Consider the following 27929-nt stretch of genomic DNA (forward strand, 5'->3'; position numbering starts at 1 on the left):
AGTGGCAATCTGATTGACCTCTTGATTTTCCTGAGATCCTCTTCCACCCACATTGTCCAACAAGTTCACTGTATAATGAGAACCTAAGGAAACACAAGTGTGCGTGGTTTTAGTGATCTTCCCAAAGGCAGTGATCTTGTTCTGCTTAGCCTGTGCACACTCTGGCAGAACTACCTGGACTCTGCCACTGGCAGTTCAAGAGGTAGAATGGGAGAAACCTCAGTCACTTACTCGTCACCCACAAGCAATACCTATATTGCAATTTATATTGGTCAGCTCCTTCGTACAACCTGCCCCTTGGGCTCGTTTGCCAACAATACTATTATCAGTTTGATTTATTTTATGTTAGGTAAAAATTTGGGGTAGTACCCTTAGATTGCACTACAACAACCTTTGCCTCCTGGCAATAGGGACCCAATCTTCGGTATAAGTCTGAACTACACAGGTTGGTAGTGTGGCCTAGCAGCTAGGCCTCTCTCAAGAGGGTTCAATGTGCGCAGTAGTGGAGTTACACAAAGATTCACAGTGACAAGTATTCAAATAAACACTGATATTCAAGGTTTCTTGATAAAACAGTTATTAATATATTTACCAGTCATTTAAACAAGCCTTCTTCAGGAGGAACAATATAAAAGCAACACTCAAATACACTTCGGAAATATTCACTCTTGTGTTTCTCAGAATCAGTAAAGACCCATTGGGGATGGCACACAGACAATTCCTACACCCTCTGGTGACTCAAATAACTGGAATACTGTGGACATTAATATATTACTGTTTCTTTCAGAGGAGGCTTTGAGAGTGTCAAAAGAAAGTTTATTAGAACAAACATGAGATCACAAATATTCTTTAAACAGGCAAAAGTAGCTACAATCTTCTGATTGGAAGCAAGTTGCATGTGATGTTTAATATTGCGACTTTTATTTGTGTGATGATTCACAATAGCCTTCTTTTTCTTCAATTATTCTTTCATTGTGAGCAGTGATTTTTGTAATTCTCATAGGGCTTTATTTTTAATAGTTTAGAAGCCCTGATCTCAGGGTTATAGGAAGAAGATTTACTGGAACTTATTTGGGAGTAACTCTTACCTAGTTTGACCAACATTTGCACTATTATTTGGTTATAGGTGGCTTCAACCAAAACGGGGCATGGGTCTTCAATTGAATATAATTGGGAATTTTCCATCTCTTGAGAGATCATGTCAATTAATTTATGACACAAATGTGCACTCCATCTGATTGATAATAGAGGGCAATCTACCTCTACTAAATTCAGGCAAGGTTCTAGGTTGAATGAGGAGCCTTTGACATGGATATGAGTTATAATGATGGTATGATCCCCTAAGTGGGGATCAAATGTCACCACAGGGGTACACATGGGAAGCAGATGCTTGGAAACCTCCAAGTAGTCAATGCGGAAAGATTTGTTTCCGCTATGCCATGTAAAGGGGAGTGCAGTGGAGTCAAATTCTAGGCATTGAATATCCCAATGTTCGAGGAAAACTTTCCATCTTTCGCCCTGATGATTTGCAGTTGTTAGGTGTGATTAACAAGTCCTACCCATCCTAGCAAAGGAATTTGGAATACAGCATGCATTAAAATTGCCTCCTATGATGATGTGAGACAAGGGATCATCAAGATAAGCGTCTGCGACAGAAGGGCTGTGATCTTCTCACTGTTTGGCTGTGGCGGCGCAACTTTAACAGTTCTATAGCGAACTGAATATTGGATCGGCATCTCCTGCATCTCCTACAATTGTTTACAAGCCCGGGCAGCGAAGCGAGCGGTGAAAAGGACGCCGCCGCTTTAAGCTGAAAGACCGAGGATTCCCCCTTTCCGTGATGCGGCTGTCACGTGACCACCAGCCGGAGACATCAGCTGCTCAGCGCCGCCCTTGCGGCGTAAGCCCTGCGACAGAAGGGCTGTGATCTTCTCACTGTTTGGCTGTTCGGCGGCTTTGGCATTCGGCGGTCGAGGAAAACACTGCACAGAAGACGGCTGCCGATTCCTGTAACAAAAAGGTAAGAAATAACGAAATGGCAGAGGCGGGGCTGCAGACTCGTTCAAAACTAAAGTCCAGTGCACAAGTTATAGATAAATCAATATCGTTGGATGAAAAACTAACTAACAATAAAAATTGTGAACTGGAGGGGTACAATTGGTCAAACCAAAAACAACAAAAGTTAAACACAGACACTTCTGAAATGACAACACACGGTCCACAAATAGCACCAATCCCACAAAAGCAAACTAGCTATGTCTCTGAGTTCCACTCTCTTGCTCAATTAACCAGCAAATACCTGGCTAAAATTCCAATAACAAACACCCAAACAAGGTGTCTTGAGGAAAATGGGAATTCTGCATCAGGGCGAGCTGAGGGTGACAAGCCGGATAACAAGTCAAATTCTGATTCCAACTCTTGTGAAAAAATTTTGAAAAGCACAGAAACAGAGATGATTAAGATCGTGCCTATTGTCGAATTAAATCAATGCGCAGAAATAACCAACGTGAGCTATGCGAAAGTTATTCCAATCGAAATTTTAGAAGATGGATCAATTGAAAATACAATTGAAATCAACACAGTGCTGTTTGACTCACCTTTTGATGTAACGGATCACAAACTATTACAACTGGCTATCCCTGAAAGATCAGGCGAAGAGAGCCTAATGCGGTTCGTATATCCACCCACAGACCGCAAGTTAAACTATGCGGAAGAGAGGAGGTCGCAAAACAAACTTAAAGAAAATTCAAGGCAATCAGGACATAATATACCAAACCAGAACAATAAAGGCACAGCAAAAAAAGACAAAACAGAAAGAGCAAACGAAATGGGGACAAATATGGAGGCAAGTTTTCCAAAAGGACAAGTCATCGTGAATAAACAAACCAACGGCCACTCAAACAACAAATGCATACAGAAAAATGGCCACAAGCAGAGCAGTGGATTTGACTTTGCAGGTCGGGAAGCACGCTTAACGGAGCGTCTCAAAGCAGACTTTGAAGTGATGAAGCACAAATTAGCCGAAAGCTTCATAGAAAAACACAAAGGCAAAGACAGACAAGTAATAACAGAGTCTCCTCAAAAAATTGCAAAGAATAAAGACTATACAAACACTCAAATATCATCTGAAAAACATGGTCAAATAGGACCTAGTACTTTGATCATTGATAGGCAAACGCCAAAAAGCCAATTTCTGGAAACTCCCACAACTAATTCTATGATCAAGCTACATGGTCTTCAGAGGAAAAGAGGTTGTCAAACCAACTCCTCTCATCTGTTAAGTTGTTCAACGCCTGCAACAACGCAGCCAGCCGCCAACACAAGTTCAGAGTCAATGCCGGCAAAAGCAGCTTTTAACCAAGAAAAAACTGAAAAGGAAACAGAGAGGACAGAGCCTACACATCATGACTCCGATAACGAGTCAGTATTGAAATCTAACATATCTACGGCGGCGGCCATACAAATTCACAACAATGTACTTGCTGCCACCTCGTTGGCTTTAATCCCTTTCATAAAACTATATGATTCCCTTCATGACGAACTACAAAACAACAATACATTACTCAATCATCTAAATGAGAAAGTGAACAAAATGGAAAATACAAACAATGAGCTAAGACAACAAATGGGAAACAAAGCATCCAAAAATTGGTCACGGTACACTGAGCTGAGTACACAGATCAGGAATGATTGTGTAGAAAAAAGCTCTTTACTGAACGCTTTAAAGGGAAGCCTGATGCTAGGACCGTGGCATACCGAAAAAGAGAAGCAACCCGTGGCGTGCATGATAGATCTCGAACAGAACACGACAAATCAGCCGCCGAATGATAGAAGGAGCCCCAATAAACACAATACACATAACAACAAAAATGTTACAAAAGCACTGCAAAATCAAGAGACAGAGGAACAATGCCAAAAAAGCCAAAATAATGAACACTCATCGTTCGAAGACCAACAAAACAAAAAGGTGGGCGGTAGCGCCCTCCCAAAGGCGGCATAGATTAAGTTAACAGTGAAACCGCCTTTCAGCAAAACACAAACCGGGCAAACAGGAAGAGCACAACCCGAACCATCCGCGGGCTCCTCTCACATCTCGATTGAAAAAACAACCTATGGCATATTTGGAGGAACAGCAAAAATCATCATATGTGATGCCAAACAAGACCAACAAGACTTGGCAAAACAAAATCCGCGGTGATAAAAAAACATTTCAGTGGATCAAGAAAGTTTATTCGCAACCTACCCACACCAGAGAAACAAAGTTTATTTGTAAGAGAAAAACTGATACCAAATAAAGGGTTAGAAAAAGCAAAAGCATTAATAAAAATAGCAGGAATAACAGACAAACCGGTTGCGACTAACCCGAAAAAAAGATTGAGATTGGATTCAGACAATGCTTCAGTACATTCGATACAATCTTCGGTGGATCTCTGCGACCTTTCAACCTATACCGACGACTTTGTAGATGAATCAACGGCAGATATACAGGAGCTGGATGAAACCTGTCGGTCAATTATGAAAGAATCAACGAAAAGAGCTGGAAAACGTCTGGCGAGGAAAACAAATGAACGTCCAACAAATAAAAATGAAGCCAGAGAAAAATGGATCAACACGAAAAAATCAAATAATCAACATGAGTCGGAGATTAGCAAAGAGGAAGAAAAAGGGACAAAACATCATGGCTCACTAAATCCAAAATTAACACGTGCACAATAGCAGATTAAATCTCTTGCAGCTGATAAACTTAAACAAATCGAACTAAACGACATGTCTGGCAGAATACAATTGAAAACATCTTCCATGAGGAAAATGACGTAAACCTGAATAGAGGCAACGTCATGAGATTATTGCACTCAGTGCCGATACTGAGAACAGTCACAACAAACGACATAGGAATAGTAGAATACATTTCAGAAGAACGCGGAGACCAAGTTCTGCTACATATAAACTCGAAAACTGTACGAAAAACACTCTTGGGAGCAAAAGACGACTGCTGTTCATGGGTTTTGAGATCTCAGATGAAGATTTATCCATTTCTAATAGCTCCAAACGTACCAACTATAGAAAAATGGCAACTGACTCCATGGAACAGCGCCGCGACATCTTGAGAAACCAGATGAAAATTACGCAGTCTGTGAACTCGCAAAAAAAAACAAAGTGGAATCAAGGATAAGAAATCAATAGGTAGAAAGAAAAGAACAAGAAGGGCTGGTCACATTAATCTCATGGAACACACGGGGCTTCCAGCACCTCTTCGAAGACTTTCCAGGCGATTTGTCTGATAATTTTCTAATTTGTCTACAAGAGACATGGCTACGCAGTCCACCTGTAAAGGATGGGTACGTGACGCTGCTCAATCCGGCTGAAAAAAATGCTCGCCCGCAGTCATGTCTGATAACCATGGTCAAACATGGAACCGCGTGGGAAGTCTGTGAAACTGAAAACCCAAACAGCCTTGTACAGACCACACTCATTCGAAAGTCAACAAGTCAAGAAATAGCGGGAAAATACATTCTCCTAATTAATCTGTATTGGAATCCGGTCAAGATATCAACCGAAAAATGTATCCAATCAGTAACACAAATAATCGATAAACATCAAAAGAAGTACCAAGACTTATCAATAATCATATGTGGCGATATGAACCTATCATGGTTCAATGACGAGAGAAAACTTATCTCAGCAGAAATAAAAGAAAAACGGACTAGCAGTGAAAGGAGAGCGTGCTGGGACTATAAAATGGACGCAAGAGATTGTGATCTGGTTAATGGACATATACCGGGAGATACGCCTCCGATGTACACTTGGAGAAATTTCGGCCACAAAAAAATTCTAGACTACATCTGGACATCAAGAAATGTTTGGACCAAAATCTCAAAGTTACGCATCATCCAGACAGACCGAAGTGACCATGACATCTTGGAAATGTCATGGCCTTTACTTCAAAAAATAGAAGTATCTCTGTACAAATATTCAGTTGAAATAAACCAAGGGCGAAATCGGCTACGCCTAAACGAACAACATATAAAAGGCCTCACCGAGAAATTTCGATTTATCGCCAATAAAGATAGAAATTCAATAAATTATGATTTGCTACTGCCGTACCAACAAAGGAGCAGTCACAGATTTCTAAACAACCAGTCCACACACAAGCATGAATGGAGCAATTTAGACAAAAGTCAAAAGAAACTGCTAAACAAAGACATACGAAAACTGAAGCGAAATATGGGAGCGCACACTGCCCAACAAATCAAATTGCGACGACAAAAATATCGAAATTGGCACAAGTCATTTGCCTGTATAAGAGACCAAGAACGTGGAGAACTGATGTTGAACTTGAATCAATCTAACAACACGCGTGAGACCCTGCGCATTCTAAATAATAACAACGCAAATCAAACAGATACGCTTGCTAATGGAGTGTCTGAGGAAGCGTGGCAACAACACTTACGGGCGTTTTCAATCAATCCCAACAAGTCTCAGCATTGGACATGAACCAGGAACTAACTCACTGGAATGTAGCAGAAACTGTGGAAGACATTCAAAACGCCATCTCTAAGTTAAACAACTCAAGAGTCGTAGGGCCCGACGGCATATCCAATGCACAACTAAAGACACATAAAGCTGAATGGGCCATCTTCATTACCATGCTGTTTGAACAGAATTGAAAAACAGAAACTGCTCCCAGACTCATGGACAAATGCAATTGTTGTACCAGTTTTCAAGAAGGGTGATCGGACTGATCCAGCTAATTACCGACCCATCGCCCTTCTTGATACAATTGGGAAAGTAATGGCAACCTTTCTACAACAGAAGCTAACATCGTGGGCCACTTAGCAAGGAATCATGGAATCATGGACAGTCGTCAAACTGGGTTTACTTAAGGAGTGGGAACAGAGATCAACCTGACAATAGTAAATCTATTAAAACTAGAAACTATATCAAAAAGAACAAACTTAAATCTGGCCTTCGTAGACATGCAACAGGCGTTTGACACAGTAAATCGAGATTTTCTGTGGAGAAAACTTAAAAACTGGGGATGTCCAACAAACAATGTCCAACAAACATCTTACTCCCCATAATGGCCTTTCACGCCAATACTGCAATATGTGTAAGGATAAACGGAAAAGGAGAACTAACCTATGCAATAAGCACGAATAGAGGTGTGAAACAAGGCTGCCCGCTAGCTGCAGTCTTGTTTAAATTATTCATTGCTGACATCCCAGACACACTAACCAGAATACATCGTTTCTCACCAAAAATAAATGGACATCAAATCTGGTACATGTCTTATGCAGACGATTTAGTTTTGCTTGATCGAACACAAATAGGGCTACAGCGGCTACTACAGGGTCTGCATCAATACATGAAGGAAAATGAATTAATAATTAATGTAAACAAGACCAAAATAATGAAATTTGGGCCAGTAAAGGGAAAAAGAAATTGAGACTTCGTTTGGAGGATCGACAAAGATGAAATCGAAGTTGTCAATGAAATAAGATATCTAGGAGTGCAAATAAACACGTCAATCCGCGAAAATAATTGGGCATTACACTTATTGCAAAAAATGAACACGCTCTCTCTACAAGGAACAAGAATCCACAACTTGTATGGAAAATTCAGCCTAATTCCAGTGCAGCAATTCTACGTGCAAAAGGTGATCCCAGGAATCACTTATGGGTCAGAAACAGCGTGGAACCTGGACCACAAAATCTGGGCAAAATTAGAGGGCATTTTTTGGTGAAAAGTGTTAAGCTTGCCTAATTACATCTCAATTGTCGCAATAAGACACAAACTTGCACTAGAAGAACTGTATGGCTGTGTAGTATGGAAATCACTTGCAATGTTAAGAAAAATGCTGATTGAAAATCCTGCACCGGCGTACAAAATACTAGCGCGTACAGACAACTCAGAACATACAGGACTGCTCAAGAATTGGGTACAAAAGCTCAAAGATGTACTAAATGCGAACGACATCAAACTTGAAATACTATTAGATCAGCCGGAAACTGCAAAAAAAAACTACAACAATGGTTTTGGATAACAAATATGGCTAAATTAAAAGTTCTTTCATCCACACTAAACCATAGTCAAGTTATGAACAAAGTAAACAATCTACCCCAATATCTACAGAAATTTCCTTCCAGATACCACCGAAAGGCGTTCCTGAAACTGCGACTAAACGCTATAAAGACAAAACAAATGCTAGTGGCACGTCATATCGAAAAAACAGGCCAAGATAGTTGCAGATTCTGTAAGTCACATACAGAATCATCGAAACATCTAATAACAGAATGCCCAGAACTCAAGACTTTAAGATCAATCCACCTAGGGCAATTCGCGCCAAAAAATGACAACATGGACGAATGGTGGCAAAGAATCTTAGGTGGAAGCTCTATCCATTTGACATGTTCAACAATAAACTTTCTAGACGGCTGTTTGGACAACGTAACTTAAGTCTGGGATAATAATCTGAATTGGAAGATGTTGATTTTCTTAAAAACGTTCTGATAAAATTAAGGAAAAATGTTGTGATAAAAGTTTGATTTAAAACTTAAAATTACAATAAAAATAATAAAAAAAATAAAAATAAGCATCTTCGACGATGGAATTAGGTTGATCCAGGAAACACTCCAGGGATTTTTTTAGCGAGTTCCTATATAAGGATATGATTATCTAAGAGTCACAATTCACCTTGATAAAATGAACTTCAACTACCAGGATGTCTTGCTTTTTAACTTTGACCTTTGAGGTTATGTTTAGTCTGTTGTTCAGACAGATGGCCAGACCCCCCAAAGATCTGGCATGACCACCACCCTTTGCCTCAGGATAATCAGACGTAAGTCCATTTATTTCCAGTTTGTTCAGTTTCATGGTTTCTTGTACCATGAGAACAGATATCTGATCAACATCGGACCAAGTATCCACCCATGTACATTGGTTTTTAAAGCCACATGAGTTCCAGGATGCACAGGATAAAGTTTGGCTACTACGTGGTGGAATTAGAGGTCTTTAATGCGTTTACACTGTTGACCAATGGAATTAGCCAAGAACAGTCCTTAATAGCCGAGGTTAGCAAGGCTGATTGAGAGATTACTGTGACATCTGTGAAGTTTAGAAGAGGATTAGGTGTGGTCGGTACTACATTATTCGTTTGTGCGGTTCTACAAATTCAATGAAACTGTTTACATCATCCAACGGCATAAAACGCTGCAAGTCTAACCACAGATGTTCAAAATCAGCACAATGTTCCCATAGCATAGTTGTAATGATGGGTGTATGTAATTGACAGACCATACGATTGTTGTTTGTAATATTCAGTCTGACCCAATCAATATCCTCTGAGCAAAGCAGTCTAAGAGGAGGCATGAGATTAAAGGTGCACAAGATATAGGAACAGTTGAGTCTGGTTTTACCATTTCGGACAGGGTCACTTATCCATCCCAGTATATTAGAAGACTCAGCCTCAATATCATTCATGGACACTGCAGAAAGCTCTGATTTTTCGATATTTTAGATGCTAAGGGTTCAATTTGGTCATAACAACTTTGTCCCATGGTGTTTTGTGGTTCCTTATTCTCAATAATCGTTCCTGATGTCAATGGAAAAGGACCATTTTGTGATTTGTCGTCAATGATAGGTGTTAGAGTAGATAAAATGCTAGTAATCTCAGTGGCACTCTTGATAGGTTAATTTGAGGGAACATTGATTGCAGATTTCTTAACAGTTTTAAGATGAGGGTAATAAGTTGAAAGTTGAGATTGTTTACAATCTTTAGGATCAGTATTCGTCGACAGCTGCTTTACTTGCCTCATGAATATGCAGCCTGATGCAATACCACTTGGTGATTTTGCCTCAATAGCTCCTTTAGTTATGCCTTTAGAGGAGTCCTTTTTTATTTTTTCTGTTTTTTTTAAAGTTAGGTCTGTATTGGAGACATCTGAGATCACTTTAGAAGGAAGATCCTGCCTTTTGAGGGCTTTCCTGCTTTCCACATCCAACTGCTCCAAATACAATACCCCCTCCTCATTTGAGAGGTTGCTAATGTTACTGGGGTTGGAAATAAGAGCTTTAGATTGAGAAGGGATAGATCAGGTGATTTTTTTACCTTCAGCTTTTAATTGCGGTTTCCTCTGAACTCTTATTTTCATTGCCCGGAGATGTAGACGTTTTTGTCTGCGTGATACATATGCACCTACCACAGCCCCATCAGGGTCAGCATCTGCAGTTTCATTTGTACCTGGGACAATGTTCACCATTTCTTCGGGTCTCAAACCCAATTCCTCCTGTTCAATCAAGTTTGTTAGAATGGATGGATTATCAGGGGGGTCGTTAGGTCCTACGCCATCCATATCACTATAATATAGTCCGATATGGTTGATAAGTTGAGTTAATTTAAAAGAGAGATGGGAGACCATATTTTACAGCCTATCCATTTTTAAACATGCCATGTCATTTTTTGGGACATAATTGGTAAGCATATTGGCAATCTTCTCCGATTCTGTTTGAGCAGGGGAAATTAAAGCCTGGACATACGTTCGACCACGATATGTCACTGGATCCCCTGACAGGTTTGTCTGAGTATTTGGCACACAGGGAAATATCATGAGTTTGTGAATGTGTTCGTAAGGTTTTGTGTAAGTGTTCCACTGCACTATGTGAGTTTGAGTCATCCTTGGGGAGTGTTAGACCACATAAGAGAACTTCCATCTTAATGACCATTGAGAGTAATTCCTGTGAAATCAATTTCAGGGCCCTAATCTATAAGTGGGTCAGTTCATGTTCTTTATCTAACAAGTTAATGATTCTTGTTAATGCATGGTATGATTGCTCAGCAGCTTCCATCTCATGAAGAGAGTAAGACGTGCCTAAAAAGGCAATGTGAGAAGCTTCATGAGTAGCTAATGGGGGTTGTTTAGGGTCCACTGGACTGGAACAAATGTGTGATGTTTGTTCGAAATCCAGATTGGGATTGCTCTCTAGAGGTTCATTGGTAGCTAGTGGGCAGTGGTTCCTGCGATGGACTAATGCTAATGAGAGGATTGCCGTAAGGGTAGCTCCTTTCAGCTGGCTTCATGTTATAAAGATGGACTTTGTCAATTCCGCCACTCTTCCCATTAGCAGGCGTGGAGGGTCCAAGAGATAAAGCGTGTGCGCTTCCCCAACTCTGCCATCAAGGCTGGAGCCATGACAGAGACGTCGGAGAGACTATAGGTTTGTGTCTCTGGTGCGTCCGGCAATGGGTGAGTGCTAGAGGCGGGGTTGAGCATACTAAGAAAACTTTTTTGCACCGAAAGTTCAGTCATACATTTCATTGAGAGGAAAGGAGGACATTTCATTAGCATTATCAGTGGCGGCATGTATTTGGGCGTGCATGAACGAAAAAGCCACATCTTTGCCAATATCTGCATCTTTATATCGCTGTGCTGATGTGTTATGATTTATGAGAATGGAACATTGGAGTGGGAGCACTGGCTTAGCATCGCTGCTATCCTTGGGCATTGAGCTTCCAACCTGAGAAGAAACCTCATGCATTGGATCGGAAGCATTATTTGTTGCTTTTCAGATCTTCCCACAGTTCAAAAGAAGGAGAAGAAGATGAATAAGGAACAGAAAGGAAAAAAGAAGATAAGAAGTGTATACTTCCCTACCGAAATTACTCAGTTGGATTTCCAATTCGGACAGCCCTTCAGAAACCGCTGATAATCTTTTCCCCAGCCTACTTGAGAAATCAGCTGCTTAACATGTCTCTCAAATTTGAGCGTTAATTATCAAGTTTAGGCGCTAAAAAGCTCAAAGATTTATATTTCTGTGTATGCAAGCTAAGAGAACAGATGGAAACCATCATCAATAAGTATTTGAGAGAAAAAGACAGTTAGCAAAGGCCCACGACCCACAGGCCAGTTTTTTGAAGGTGGCATCATGTTTGACAAGCGTATGAACAGCGCAAAGCACAGGTTTCTGCAAAATTCAACACAGTCTGCACAATGTAGTACCTGTAACCAATGCAATTACTTCCACATACCACCTTAAGGAATGCGAGAGCAGGAGACTCTCAATTGTCGCTTAATAGACCAGCGATAAACTGTATACTGGATGGCTTCAAAAACATAAAATTCGGCATTGAGTAGGCTGGGAAGCAACCTAAATAGCGTGACGGGTGAGCAGCCACTTCCACCATTCGCCCTTAAACACCACAGCCATCTTACATCAATCTAACAGTTTAGTGTGCTGTCTGGAAGATTACCTCCCATAAAGCAGACGAGCAAGCTGTAAGCCGCTGACAACCCAAAAATCCGAAAGAGAAAAATGTAATTAATTTATGCCCTGTGCCTCCTCCGCCGCTCACCCAAACAGCCAAACAGCCGTTACACTTCCATGCACACTTCGGGTGCGCGCACACAGGTGCGCGGGCTCCATGCAGAAGTAGGGATGCTGGGAGCGGGTGGGTGGGGCCAGGAGGCGGCAACCAGCTGGAATGCTGGAAACACAAAAAGAAAAGAGGCTTCAGTTACTTCGAGACTAAAAGTAAATCCAATAAATCCAGTGAGATTGTCATGTCAAAAAAGTCATTACGGAATGATGAGGGGACGTACTAGCCCCTGCAGGGGGCACTCGAGGGACGTCCCATATAGCGGGGCACCCCTCTGGCAGCCCCCCCCACCCGCAGGGAGGTTCCCACCCCTTCAGCTTTGTCACGGTGGGGGAGGGCGTCCCCAGGGGTGGGCATTTCCGGCGGGGCCCTGGGACGGCCTACAAATAGGGATGAGGACTGCACAGGCGGCCTCTCTGTTCCAGTTCTCATCCATCGAATGTGGTCCAGCAGCTCCCGCCGTTTCATGATGAGATCCTCCGAGTCTCGTTTGGGGTACACAGGCCTTACTGAAATATGAGTGTCGCCCACTGGCCCCCGTTCCCGCCGTTTCTTGACTCTGTGGTTTCTTAGGCCATGGTACAGTATTGGTAGAACGGCAGATTTTTGGCATGTATGTATTTTAAACTGTTCACGGGATGCAGCGCCACGTCTGATACATGATGGTTATATTTTTCTTATGGTATGAGAGCTGCGTGGCCGCCGCACAGAGCATAGCGCATCGCGTTAAAAACCTGTGTCTTTTCATTTACATGATTGCAGTATTCTGGAACTCTAATATATTAATGCTTAAGATGCCGCCACGTGTGTTAGAATAGGCCGGTTGTAGTTAAAATGCCGGTTGTACTTTCCAGATCATACGATCGTTGTGTCCGCTGCACCATGTGTAATAAAATGCCAGTTGTAGTTTGAAGGTCTTACGATCGTGGTGGCCGCCGTGCCACGTGTTAAAATACTGGTTGTACTTTCCTTATCATACGATCGTGGTGGCCACTGCGCCATGTGTAATAAAATGCCATTTGTAGTTTCCAGATCATGCGATCGTGGTGGCCGCCGTGCCACGTGTTAAAATGCCGGTTGTACTTTCCTTATCATAAGATCGTTGTGGCCGCCGCGCCACATGTTAAAATGCTGGTTATAGTTTTACGCATCGCAGTGAAAACGTGTTTCCTTTAATTTACAAGATTGCAGTATTCTGCTACACACATATACTAAGAGGCCGCGTGCCACGTGTCAAAATGCTTTAACCGCAAATAGACCTGCGCGCTGCATGGTATTACAATTTCAGCATGCCATTTGGCCGCCGCAGCACTGTACGGGAGCTAGGTGCAATGCAAACTTGTAGAGCAAGCAGTGTCACGGTGGCGAAGTGGCATGTTCAGACCCGAGTTATATGCCCGAGGAGGGCAGCAGTTTTAATTTTGTTCTATTGAGAAATTGCAAAGCTGGGACATCTAATGGCCGCCGTGTCAGTCCAAAGATTTTAGGCATTGGAGGTAGCGGGGTGCCACCCCCAAAGCATGGCAGAGTTAGGGGCAGTCCTAGCCGGGGAGGAGTTTGCCACGGCTTGAACCGTGGGCGGTTTCCCGATGGCCGTACCTGAGCCAAAGTCGGATGACGGGCATTGGATCCCTATGGACACTGGAGACTCCTCTCCTTCATGTGCAGTGGCCCGAGGGAGAAGCACTTTGTGCAATCTGGCGCGGATGTCTGGTGCCTTGCGACATGCCGGGAGGCGGCAAGGGGACACCGGAACAGCCAGAGGATTCCCCACACTTTTTGGAGGCTAGGACTTTTTGTGGTATAAATGGTCATGTATCATGGTGCTTTAGGGCTGGGACTACCCCCCAATGTTGTTGTATGCTCCAATAAACTGTGATCTGTGTTTCCAAAATGTAAAAGGTTGTTGGACTATTATTCACTGGGTGATCAGGTTGGTTTCAAGGGATGTCATCTCACACGACGGGGGGGGAGCCAATTGGGGCTGACACTGCTAAGGGGACGTACTAGCCCCTGCAGGGAGTGCTCGAGGGACGTCCCACATAGCAGGGAGCCCCTCTGGCAGGCCCCCCCGCCCGCAGGGAGGTTCCCACCCCTTCTGCTTTGTCACGGTGGGGGAGGGCATCCCCAGGGGTGGGCATTTCCGGCGGGGCTCTGGGACGGCCTACAAATAGGGATGAGGACTGCACAGGCGGCCTCTGTTCCAGTTTTCATCCATCGAATTACCCACCCACCCTCACCCAACGATAGGTTATACAGCACAAGGGGATGGAACTGGGATAAGAAGATCTAGGGGGGCTAGGGGCAGGGAGGTAGGAAGTGGGGCAGGGGGGTCAAAGGACCGGTAGGTAAGAAGAGGTTTGGGGAGCGGCTGTGGTTTTCTAATATTACAGGTTCAGATTACAGCAAGGTGTAAGTTCAAACGGAGGTAGTATAATTTGCTCCTGTGCACGGGACAAAGCAAAAGATTTCAAAGGACTGTAGCGTGGGAGTAGCGACAGGGGTTAAGGAAGGCCTGCAGGTTTCGAGTGGTAATTGCGTTTCATTTTCAGTGGACATCGAGGTGTAAGTGGTGCAAAGGACAGGTTTTATTGTGCGGGTGGCAGGAGGGACATTGGGTCCAAGTTTCTATTGAATTTTGTGCATTGACTAGGGGTGTGTCGAAAAAAAAGGTTTTTAAATGTGTAATATTCTTCAGTTTGTATTAATTTCTTTTCATTTTCAGCGGATTTCGAGGTGTAAGTGGGTGAATGGATCTGGAGGAATTTATTCGCTTTATCTTTTACTAATTGTTCCTTTCTTGTCACAGGCGGAGTTAGGGGCAGTCCTAGCCGGGAAGGAGTTCGCCGCGGCTTGAACCGTGGGCGGTTTCCCAATGGCCGTACCCGAGCCAAAGTCGGATAACGGGCATTGGATCCCTATGGACACTGGAGATTCCTCACCTTCATGTGCAGTGGCCCGAGGGAGAAGCACTTTGTGCAATCTGGCGCGGATGTCCGGTGCCTTGCGACATGCCGGGAGGCAGCAAGGGGACACCGGAACAGTCAGAGGATGCCCCACACTTTTTGAGGGCTAGGACCTTTTGTGGTATAGATAGTCATGTACCATGGTGCTTTAGGGCTGGGACTGCCCCCCAATGTTGTTGTATGCTCCAATAAACTGTGATCTGTGTTTCCAAAATGTAAAAGGTTGTTGGACTATTATTCACTGGGTGATCAGGTTGCTTTCAAGGGATGTCATCTCACACGACAAGGGGGGGAGCCTATCGGGGGTGACACCGCTATGTAAGCAGAAGTTTCGCCTCCTAGCTGGAATCATGCCTTCTCCTTGGGCATACAGCGCGGGCGAAGCAGGAGAGAATACACAGGCAGCGTCTTCAGCCAAACAGCCGTTACACTTCCATGCACACTTCAGGTGCGTGCACACAGGTGCGTGGGGACCGTGTAAAAGTTTGGCTGCCGGGAGCGGGTGGGCAGGGCCAGGAGCGGCAACCAGTTGGAACATGAATGATGTGTAAGCAGAAGTTTCGCCTCATAGCAGGAAAAGAGCCTTCTTCTTGCGCATACAGCACGGGTGAAGCAGGAGAGAAAACGCAGGCAACGTTTTCAGCCAAACAGCCGTTACACTTCCATGCACACTTGTGGGGCACGCCTTCTTTATGTGTGAAAGTGTTTCTTTCAGGCACTATATTGCATGTGGGAAGGGCACAGCACGGAGTGCAGTGCCCGCAGTGAATGCCTTCAGCTTGTTACACAGCTAAGCAACAGACATGTCAACTCCTTATCATGTCTCAAATTGCCAGGTAACAACTGGCAACACTGGACGATGTGTCCTTGGTTCACGTGTTCTGATGCATGAATGCCTGGCTATGCTGCTAGGGGGCTTCCTGTGACCTCATAGGCTCACACACAGCCCAGTTACTGCCCAATACAAGCCTGGAGAGTCCCAATGAGCCACCATTCGACAGTGTAGTTGCACCTTGTACCTGCTCAGCCAGGGAAACCACAATCAGGCTCTTTGTCATTGCCGCAACTCATCACCAGTTAAGGAAGTGAACCAGGACACAGCTAGTATGTGTGACTTCATTTCTTGTTAGTTCATCTTTATGCGGTAACAACTCTCTCTGTCCTCACCACTGTAGTACTTGCCTTGCATTCGCTTCTAGTGTTCTCTGTTCACATTCCACAACCATAACATTCCCTCTGCTGACATTTTTAACACTGTGAGGAGGCTCCCTTTATTCTAGAGGACTTTATTCCTTTGTCTACTTTCCGTATTCTAATACGAGTTGTATTGCCAAGTGAATGGTTCAGTTAGTCCCCCTCTAGTGCTCTATATGAGCATGGGTGTACCCTCCTAGGATAGACGATGCATTGGCCCTATTAGTCATGAAGATTTGTTTGCTCTCCTGGCCAGAAAGCCCATTTTTCTGACCTGGGCTTGAAGTCGCGCTAGCACTCCTGGGCTTGAAGACAAAGATAGGCCCTTTCAGGGCTCAGAAACTGATGATGTGATGCATCGGCAGGGCCAGAAACCGAAGAGAGGCACCACTCACCTTGGTGTTGAGAGCTAAACCACGGTCAAGTTGGTTTACCCAGGGTGCTGCACTCCTCCTTGCCTTTCCACTACCCCACTCTACTTTTGATGGGCTAGTTATTAGGTTAAGGTATAGAACCAGGTGCCAGCTTGCATGCTTCTTAATGGACATAGGCCTTCTTCCACAGTATTTACCTTATTTGCAGGGTCCACCTTCTGCACTTCTTCCTTCCTCCACCTCCCTTTTCTTCTTCAGTACCTCTCCCAAAATGTTCCTCCATCGGTGGCCCTCATCTTCCTACACCGAGTTTGTCTGTACCTGTTAAACTGTTCTCCAAGTAATTTCCTTCTTTCTCTTGTGTCTCACCTTCATCTCTCTCCTTTTCACCCTTGCTAGTTTTCCCCTCTTCACGCTGGTCTTCCCCTTTCCCTTCTTTTCACCCATCTTCACCTTCCTCTCCCATCACCTATCTACCATCCACCTCTCTTGAAGTCTTACTCTCCTTACTCTTCTTCCACTCACTACGCCTTCCTTCTTCCTCTTTTACTCCGCCCTTTAGTGCAACGCTTCTTTCCAAACTCCCATACTAGGCCTTCGACCCAAGTCTCCCTGTATAGACCTTCCCCTTTGGAAATTGAAAAAGGAAGGGTGTTAATGAATGTACCCAATCCTTGTGTGTACGTGGCAAAGGGATTGGCTTTCTGAGTAACTCATAATCTTCTGATTTAGTGGTTTGTATCAGTTATAAATTGTCAGCTGCCAACTTGAAGACAAGCAGCGCTGTCATGGTAGCTGTCTGACCTCACCATGGTGCCTCCTGCAGGCAGCTACACAATAACTCTGCCAACCTTGAACCTCCTCATCTGCCAACTTCATTGCATACCCTCAAGCTCAAGCAGGTCTTTTTCACAGTCCATCCTGAAGACTGTGTATTCAAATGTACTTTTAGTTGGATCAAAGACGATACTCACAGTCCTTTTGACCTGCTAATGCAGGGTTGTTCATTCTTCAAAACTCTACTAGGTCTTGAATTACAGACGGTACCTGGCAAAGGATAAAGTGGATAGGGTAAAGCCTTGAGAATACCTTATATACGGGCTATTATCTTTCTGAAGGTACACTGCCCCCCAGGGTCTCGTAGCTCCATTCCCATGTGTCCACCTAGAAACATAGTCACAGTTCTCTCCTTTTTTATACTTTCACTCAGTGCATTGCTGTACTCCATATGTAATTCTGTTCATTGAAGCTTTCATATTTTCAGTGATGTATATTCCATAAGAGTATTTATATTGTTAAAGTAGGCCTTATTTTCATTTATTATAATACTCGAGTTATCAGTTCATGGTTCTTCCATATTTATTATATTCGAGATTTATTATAACCATTTAATTGGACCAAAGTGTAAGATATCTTATCCATCGGCATAATTGCGGATCTATGTGTTCTAATTGAACCCGAGCTAGTTGCATTTTTTCCAAATGTTTTGTACCCAATTATATTAATGTCAGAATGTGGGGTAGATCGCCCCTCCACCTCCCACCATCCTCCCCACCCCTTACACAATCCAATATGGCCTAACCCCAACCCACCATCTACCTTTGGTGGTATAAAAAATGTACGGAAATTGAGGGAGAGGGCCGACCAAAATACATAAACCTATAATTATACTGTTAACTGGTGTTATGTTCACTAATATTCTTAATAAAAATCTGCACAACTTCAAAAAAGAATAGCAAATATTAGCTCAAAGAAATATATAGACAATTGGGTAATGGAAGTGTTTTTATTATGACAAGTGCTTACACTGTAAAGCAACAAATAGTACATATACATGTATAGACTGGATACATACTTTGCATTAAACAGTATAGTTGGCAATTACCTTTTTAAAACCAAAGATCGAATTGATGGAACCATATGGACTGAACCTGCTTTACCTGGGGGGCTTGGAAGAAAAAGAAGTCTACTAGTGAAACATTTGTGGAAAAATGGTTCTCATAACTGCACATGAAAAGCTGCAAGAATTTGATAACGGAAAACGTAAACTTCATTATTGCAAATGTTCACAATCCTTTGTCATAATATTTCCTGTAAGGTATCAACAGATATCACAACTTCACAACTTCAGCAGGGGCACGCTGATACACAGTGCCAGAGGTTTGTGATGCAATTATCGATCTATAAATGATTTGCTTTGAATAAGGGTGCTGTAGTGTGAACAAGTACGGATAGACTATAGACAACTAAAGATCTCAGAAAGAACATTTCCAAGTTAAGAATTTCACTCGAAATATGGATTTATATGACAGTAGGCCTCATTACAAATCCGGCGGTAGCCGCGCTGGTAAAACGGGCAGGCTGCTGCCAGAGTAGCGATTTTTTCTGGCGCCTGGCTTCACGGAATCACTGATGCATTACAGCCCCGGCGGTCCCTGAAGTCAGGCATCTGAAAATGTTACTCCCCATTCCCAGTGAGTCCCGGAGGACTCAATGGGAATGGGGAGGATGGAAGTACCAGTGCTGGTGCTTCCGTCAAAGTCTGCGGGTAGGTGCCATCCCGCCCGTCAGGTCTGACCTGGCGGGCGGGATGGCAGCCACCCGCAGACTCGGAGTTTGCCTGTCCGCTAACAGTGGTGCCGGTAGGCTTACCAGCACTGTTGTTACCAGACCCGCACACTCATAATGTGGCCCAGTCAGTTAAAATAACAGGAAAAGCAACTCACACTGTCTAAGATTAAAAATGTGATTAGAGTGGACAGAACTCAGAAACACTTGACACTTTTCTGAAGCGCACCTCGCACTTTTTATATCTTTTATCTTTTTGCCTTGGTGAAGTAATATGCACTAACTTTATGACACATTATGAACTCAGCACTTTTATATGGTTGTATAATGGATTTGTATGTACAAGGCAGTTTTGTCAGTAATTAACATATGTGTTTGGATATATATCGTTTTTTTGTGTTGCAATAATTTATTGTGAGCAGGACAAACTGAGTGGTACGTATTTCTACATTAACATGCACCTGCATATATTTTGCTGCCATTAAGTGTATGATATGCATTACGGTTTTATTTTTGTTCACAAACAATTCACTTATTTATGCTCCACGCTGTGTCTGACGTATTGAGCAAAATTACTCAAAGTATATCAATGTATTGTTTAGCAACACTTATTGCTGATTTCTATAAAGCTAGTAATGTTTATTTAGGCAATTAGTGAGTCTATACCCATGAATTTCTTTGTGTATTGAGATTTGTTGCTGCACAGCAGACTGTCAGATTTTGCAGAAATTGGTAGCGCCATTTCTTCATTGATGTAGAAGGTGAAATGAACCTTTGGTCGTAAATTTTCCCTGCAGAAGATAATAGAAGGTTGTGCTGCACAGAGCGCTTGAAGCTCACTTATCTGGCAGGCCTGAGTGACAGCAACCAAAAAGTCCACCTTTAACGGTGACCATAGACAAATGGTGGTTCAAACTGTTTTCACATGAGCGCTGACAGAACCACATTGAGGTCCCACTGGTTGTTCGGTATTCTGCTTGGCAGGTAGTCTATGAAGATTGTTCACATGGCTCCAAATTATTTGATTTGAAAATGACAGCATCCACAGTAAGCTGTTCTAATATGCCCCTATCGCTGCCATATAAGAGACCACAGACACACCACTTTCCATTTATTGTGTGATGAAGGAGATATCATTCAGGCTTGCCTGCAGTGGGTTTTTGTCACTCCCTAAACACCAGTGGCAACGAGCGAGACAGCCATCTGAAGTGCTGGAGTTGAACTAAGGGACGCAAAGTAACCATCTCATTCATCAGTGGAGAGCCAGCAAAGTCAGTGCGTGCTATGACCTGGTGGAATCCTTCCTAATGGCCCTAATGCTCCCCATGTTCTTTTAGAGGGTCCCAGATGACTGCAACCTAAGTCCTGTAGGGAGGTGAGGCTGCTAATTGATAGTCCCCCTAACGGTGGTAACATGAGGGAGCACCTCTTAGGGAGGAATTTCCTGCCTAGGGATAAGGATGAGAGTTTGGGATATGGTGCCTGTAACTCCAAACACAAAGGGTAATGACACCCAACTTTTCATTACACATGATAAAATCAGAGACAATGTATTACTGTGATGTGTCAGACCGTCTCCTTGGGAGAAAGGAAAGAATAGGATGAAGAAGAAACCAAGAACACTACAGTCAAGCAAGAGGTTTTCAATTAGCTGCTCTCAATCGGACTGATGTTATTCTAGGGCAGTCCCAGCTACTTAAGACAAACAGTAAAGAAGGATGAAGAAAGCCACCTCTGAAGAGAGCGCTACCTCTGGGAGGAGAGTCCATCAAACAAATATGCTGACAACAAGCCCATGTTCTGAGGCTGTAGCGAGACAGCCATCTGAAGTGCTGGAGTTGAACTAAGGGACGCAAAGTAACCATCTCATTCATCAGTGGAGAGCCAGCAAAGTCAGTGAGGTTGTGGTGTTACATCTAGCTGGTGGATCATACGATCCAAGAACGACACCCTGACCATTAGAACTAGCCTACAGCAGAGCCAAATGGGAAGTATGAGAAATTGGTGGTTGCAAGACCTGTAATGGGTGGACTGTTTGTCTGAAAACATGCGCCCTGATCACCAATCATAACGGACCACAAAGTCAAGCGGGCCAAAGAAGAGTAATACAAGAGAGCAACAGATGGCAAAGTTGAGCGGGAAAAAGAAGGGAGTGTCAGACCACACAGTCGAGCGGACAGATGAAGAGAGTGACACACCGCAAAGTTTAGCCAGACAAAGGAGAATGTAAGAAAAAAGTTGATGATTCAACCCATGACCCCTGGCAAAATTGGTGAAGAATTCCCTGAGAGAAGGTAAAATGGAACAGTGAAAAGTCCAGTAGGGGCTGGGGCAACTTATGAACTAGAAAGAGAGAAAAAAGAAGTAAACCATTTTGTGATGCAATTCCCTGGTTAGTTCCATAAGACTGTGGTATTGAGTAGTTGAGAAAGACTTGAGGAGCCTCTCCCTCATCCAAGTGGGGCCAAGTTGAAAGACAGTGTTCAAGTAAAGAGAAAACCAAAGCATTGGAAGGATTTAATGCTGAAATATACTTACGAGGAATCTGCGTAAGGTGGACATTAGATAGAAGGGAGCCATTCTCCAACTTTGTGAACACAGAACGTTGTGAGACTTCTACTCTACTGGGCTGTGATAAGAACGCTTTGGTTAGCTTAGATGTTTGTGTTGTAGTGACAGGGATAGTTTTGGAGTTTGACTAGGATGGAATACTTTCTTTTTGACACAACAGATTTTCCGGCACAAGTTTTAGTTTTTTTGAGGTAGGGAACCACCTCTAGTTAGGGGCAAGATAGATTTTGCATACATTTATCCATAAATAATGTTTATAACGAAAACCATGCCTGCTTTTGGTCAGACTGTTCATTCTAGGTCACTACAGTCTTCCAGGACGAGGCCATCAAGAGAAGACGTGTGCTTGGGTACAAGACCACCCCCCCTTTATTGTTTGAGAAGATCCAACCTCAATAATAAGCTCCACAGGGCTTCTGAACTCAGCACTTTCTGGTTGGTTTACCGCAATCTCTTGAGACAGTTTGGTGAAATCAGGATTAGGCGGTAGTTGCTGCTGTGCTTCAATTTGTGCAGGGCACCCGAGGGACTGGTGGAAAAAGTCTGGCCATCTCAAGTGAGGAGAAAGGCATCCCTGTGAGGGTTCTCCCCTTTCCCCTCCCAAGATGAATACCGAGTACACGTTTTTCTTCCGAGTTAGCATACCCCAAGCTCAGAAGTTTGTCTGTAAGGTTTTCACATGATGCTTATGACTCAACTCAGAACATCTGCTCATACATTCTCCTCTTTCTCCACGTGGGACGCTATTGGAAAAACATTGCAGGCACCAGCCCCACAACTTGATTGCAAACATGCAGATAGTTTCAGACCTCATGCTGACATAAAACTGAGTTGTTGTGTTGTCAGTGTAGATCAACACGCAGTGATGACCTGCCAGATGGTGTAGAATGCCTTCAATGTCAGATTGCTCAGAGTGGTAGTCAATGTATATGGTGTGCCTGTTCCTCTGAGCTATTGCCGCATTAGGCTTCTGAACCTGAAAGACTGGAGTCAGTCACAAGGGTATTGCTCAGGTATGGGTAAAAGGCATTCACAAAGTCTGGTTGCTTCCGTCCATTCAACCCTGCAATTCCTGACAACCTATTCCTTCTGCCTAAGCCTGTGAACAGAGGCTCACAAGGTTTAATTGTATTATTCCATGAGTTAGGTTATGTTACCAATACTTGTAAACTGCAGCGTACATCCAACGGCATCTTGTTGCTAGCTAGCGGAATGAGGATGGAAAGAGCTAGAAAATATAAGTTTTCATCATCAGAGATAGTTCTCAGCAGCACGTAAAGCACGGGGAATAGAATTCCAAAGGTGGTCATTGGAGCATGGAAAGGATTGGACCCATAGACCTGAGTCCTTTAAGACGAGGCAGCAATACCTATAGATGAATGGGGATGCAGAATGTACTCATACATCAATAATCCTTAGGACTCAGCAAGTTGGCAAAACTTGGTTCTGTTATATTAACAGTTATCTAAAACAGGGAGTACAACGGACATCATCCGATGTCGCACAGCAATCTCTCAATGCATTTCATGAAAAACATAACTTTTGTAGTCAAATCTCATCATCATTGACGGCACACTACATGGCAAACTACAAAAACCTACCAGTGACAGTGATAGGCTTACAGGGAACATCTAAGTATATGTTCCATACTAATGGGGATTGTGATTAGGTCTCTAACATCAGGTGGGCAATTTAGCCCATCCCAAGGTCAAGTCATCTTCATCGTCACAAAATACACAACGATTCATTGGTTACACAAACTATAGGGCTCCTTAATATGTGGCCCTCTACAATTGGTTGCCATGCTTGTACCCTTCTGGAATATTCCACACGCTATCAGCACACAGGCTGGTACCACAGTTGCCTGGAGGGTTGGCTCTGTCATGCCTCCTCACCCAATTAGCCCAACATCTATCATCAATCTTGCGGTCTGCCATTCAGTTAGGCTTTGAACTTGGCCTTGCAGAAGCTCTCTGTTCCTGAGAATTAAAGGGAGTATGGCATGGTTTTATCTTCTGGTTTCGGATTAGCCTGACCCACAGTCTATTTTGATTTGAACATGTGACTGGAGACCACGTTACAGAGCTCTCTGCTGCATATAATACTATTAAATGATGAACTCTTGATGCCTTCAGTGTGTTTTCATTCCACTTCAAACAGAAGTTTGTTTCTTTCTCACGTTCATTGTAGCTTCTTGACAGACAACCAGGCACTCTGTTGCCTCGACTCTTGGTGCTGGGCCAGCCAGCTGTGGTGTGAAGGGGGTTTGCTCACTCAGGGACCAGCCCTTTTTGTACTAAAACACCCTCCGCCCTCAGGTTCGAATACTACGCGAGACACAATGAAGTCACTCTGGAAGAAACTCACCAACATTAAAATGTACTAAACTTGCATTTATTTGATAACAAGCCAATTATTTATCTAAGCAATATATTTAGCAGAATGAGACAGTGCACAAGTTAAGCCTCACATTTCCAGTTGAAATACATTAAAATCTTACGTTTCTAGGTATCGTTGATTTTGGCACGTTCTGTCACATCTAGGACCCAAACCACCCTTGGGCCTGGTGCCAATGGCCACGGGACTGGCCTAGACCCGCTCTGCAACTGGTACGGAGGTGGGATATGACAGCTAAGAACCTCTGCCCTGAAGTGATGGCTGGTTTCCGGGCGCTGCTTTGCGTGCACGTCTCAAACAGCCCAGGATGAGTCCTAATCATGAATGCAAATATGCCTTCTTATTAGGGCCTCTCTGTCAATCAGTGTGATGTGTTTGGCTTCCTAGAAGGATCACAGCCCTGCGCAAAACATGTCTGATGGAAACCTCAATTTCTGCACTCTTCCCCCTCCCATCTTGTCTCTGGGAAGTTTTCTCTGGAATGCGGCTTTATCAGCACCTACGAGGTGAGGCTGTGCCTGTGGAAAGTGGGTCTGATTTAGTGTCTGCTCACTGTGGAGCTTCTTGTGAAGAAGAAACAAGCTGAAAGGCTTTTGCAGTTTACCCCTTGTAAGCACAGGAGGGCTCATGTTAACATAGCTCACTTGGCTTGCCATCTAGTCGCTGCTACTACATTACTAAGCCATCTAAGAAGCTCTGCTTATCAGCATCTTGTTACAATCTTCGAATAAGCCGTGTATGTGTCTTAACTGGCAGTGCAGCAAGCCTTAGGCCTAATATGCAATGCAGTTAGCTCAGTGGGTCAAAGCACCTACGCCAGCACCATGATGCTTTACACTACAGTCCACCCCTTTTTCGAAGTGTGGGCAAAATGCCGGCTTAATTCCATGACTTAGAAGCATATATGGTATGTTGCAGGCCTGTCAAATGTTTCTTCATCTTTGTCATTTTATTGTAAAGGTATGTCATTCTGCACAAAAACCCAATGGAAATTATAGCAATTAATATCAGGGCTATAGTCAGCCATAGTAAAGGATGCAGCATTATGTTTAGTAGCTTTGTAGAAGTGGGATACCACCCAGTAACTATGTCCCACCAATGATGAGCAGTGACTGATTGCAAATGGTCAGCTGTCTTAATTAGCTTATTTTTATCTATTGTCATTTTACACTCTGCAGAAATAACTGAGGTAGCTTAAGTTTGAAAAGCTTTCCAAGCAGCTTGAGCAAATTGTCTTATTGCCTGAAGCCTTGAAGTAATAATTCCATAAGGTAGGATCCAGTTAAGCATATTCGTGAGCTCTGCATCCAAGGTGGTATGAGACCACTGGGTCAGTGAGAATAAAGTGTGAGTAGCGATATTCAAGATAGTCACAACCTGATCTACACAAAATACTTGAGTGTTTCCCTGCAATCTATAATTGTTAATAAGCAATGTATGGTTAGTAACTATGCATGCTTTATGCTGATCAATTTGGAAAATGTAAGTTCCGTTAATATGGTACTGCATCCAGGTGCACCCCCCGCTATGGGATGCATGCATGGGCCCGGTATCCTTCCAGTTTGAGGGCACACCCACCCCTGGACCCAGGGGACACATGTGTGATTATGGGTTATGTAATTGTGACTATCCAACCACTCCCCTTGTATTTGTGGAATCCACCAGGAACCATTTATTTTCATAGGCAAAATTATGAAAAGGCACCATATTTCTAAAGCATAAGCAGCCCTACTAACTTGCATTAAAGTGTGACAGGTATTGTTCATGCAATCAAAAGCAAGCGGTTTAAATCACATGTCTGCATGTAAATGCAATTCTGTGTGCCAGTGGGTTGAGGACAGTCTTCCCACTCAGAACAAAAGAAAGGCCAACACTTGTTGATTTAATAAGGTTTGCCATAAAATGCATCTGGTGTCTTTGGTGGTTTTATTTACTTGCCATATGGCTGAAAAGAAGTTTTTTTTTTTTATTGAAACATTGTTAAGTTGATAAATCAACTTTTTCAATATTATCTTACATTAACACAACCATTTCAGCATCAAAAACAATTCCTCAGCAGCATAATAAGATTTATAAAACACATTAGTAGTGTAAGAACACTAAATAATACATAAAGAGTGAAATATAAAACATCAATTAAATTAAAATTCAGTTGTATACCACCAAACCTCACTAATTGCCATAAATTCAGTTTTAAACTAAAATTTACAGTTGAAATTACCAATGAGACCGAAGAAGCATTAAAGATCTCATGCCACAGCTGTTCTTTCGTTAGCACAGGTCTTTCCTTAAAATATTAAAAAAATAGTCCTTTCTCAGGTCAACCAAACCAATACATTCCGAAATTAAATGGGCAATAGTCTCAGGTTGGTTATCTAGTTTACAGTATCTCCATTCAGTTGACAAAACCTGATCATTAGCGTAAAGTGTCTTTTGGGATTTATTTGCTAAAAGATTAAAATGAAAACGTAGGAATGTATCTGCGTAAAATCTGTCAGGAAATTTTCGAATATACAAAGGAATCATGTTCAGTGCTTTACATACAAAAGAACCGGCCTTATATGCCTTATAATTTAAGCATCTTTTTCCAGTAGTAATCCAGTCAATCCTATAAAGTTTTAGTTTTGCTTTGTCTGGAAATTTAATTAAAAACTCTAGTTTAATATCAGCCGCTGTTAGAAGTGCCTCGCAGTGCAGTTCCCATTTTGTCAAAGGAGTATTAACAGTGTTTTTCAACAGATTTTTTAAAACTGGGAACAGATTTTTGGAAAGGTCAGAGGATAACTGAATTTTCCTATAAAGGGCTAACATTGCCCACTGCACGGCTGCCTCTAAGGATATCAATCCCATTTCGTAGCGGATATGAGCAATTGGCGTACTTACAGGAACAGGTAAAATCATTTTCCAGTAGTTTCCTTCTAATAAACCCCATGGATAGCTTTATCCAATAATTTAGTCTGGGCACCATAGGTGATAATGGGGACGGCTTTTTGTAAAAATTATGTTCGAGCAGGGAGCAAGGAGAATTTTCCATACTTTCTCTGTAGTGCCGTAGCTTGGATTGCAACCATTTGAATTCTGAGAGACAGTTCCTCTTTGTATGGTTTCTCAAACGTTGACATTCACTCCAAGGTATTTATCCGAACCTACATATACCAGTGGGTGATTAGCAAGGAACCAAGTACATTTATTTTTGGATCTTTTGTTCACATGATAAAATATTAAGACATTTGAGTTTTTAGCATTTATCTCTAGATTATTTTGTTCAGCAAATGTAGACAGTGCTGTTAACTTTCTTTGTAGCCCTATTAGAGTAATGTCAAAAAGAACCAAATCATCTGCGTAGAGTAAGTACTGAATGTGATAGGAGCCCATTTTAGAAGAGAAGGTCTGGATATTCTTAAGAGCATTATAAAAGTCACTAATATAAAAGTTAAATAAAATCGCAGCAAACGGGCACCCTTGTTTCAGACCTACGTTTTTCTC

The 27929-nt window shown here is 42.8% G+C and overlaps 1 protein-coding gene and 1 long non-coding RNA gene across 7 annotated transcripts in view; one reads left to right on the plus strand and one right to left on the minus strand.

Moving 5' to 3' along the window:
• LOC138503241 (uromodulin-like) overlaps positions 1–15560 on the plus strand; it is a 99893-nt gene extending 84333 nt beyond the window's left edge. For all 5 annotated transcript variants that reach the window (XM_069622832.1, XM_069622831.1, XM_069622834.1 and 2 more), the window contains one exon: positions 15183–15560. In XM_069622832.1, coding sequence (XP_069478933.1) covers positions 15183–15192 — 10 coding nt within the window. In that variant the 3' untranslated portion in view covers positions 15193–15560. The remainder of the gene's footprint in view (positions 1–15182) is intronic.
• The window catches only part of LOC138503243 (uncharacterized), a 317256-nt gene that overhangs the window by 68539 nt on the left and 220788 nt on the right, over positions 1–27929 (minus strand). Inside the window, exon 5 of one of the 2 annotated variants that reach the window (XR_011279588.1) lies at positions 795–2007. The exons of the other annotated variant lie outside the window; for it this stretch is intronic. This is a non-coding gene — a long non-coding RNA (uncharacterized lncRNA). Of the gene's footprint in view, positions 1–794; positions 2008–27929 lie in introns of those variants that run through there. 2 annotated transcript variants of the gene reach the window in all.

Source organism: Ambystoma mexicanum, chromosome 11, assembly GCF_040938575.1.
Source record: "Ambystoma mexicanum isolate Mex_15411 chromosome 11, UKY_AmexF1_1, whole genome shotgun sequence".
Classification (NCBI taxonomy): Eukaryota; Metazoa; Chordata; class Amphibia; order Caudata; family Ambystomatidae; genus Ambystoma; species Ambystoma mexicanum.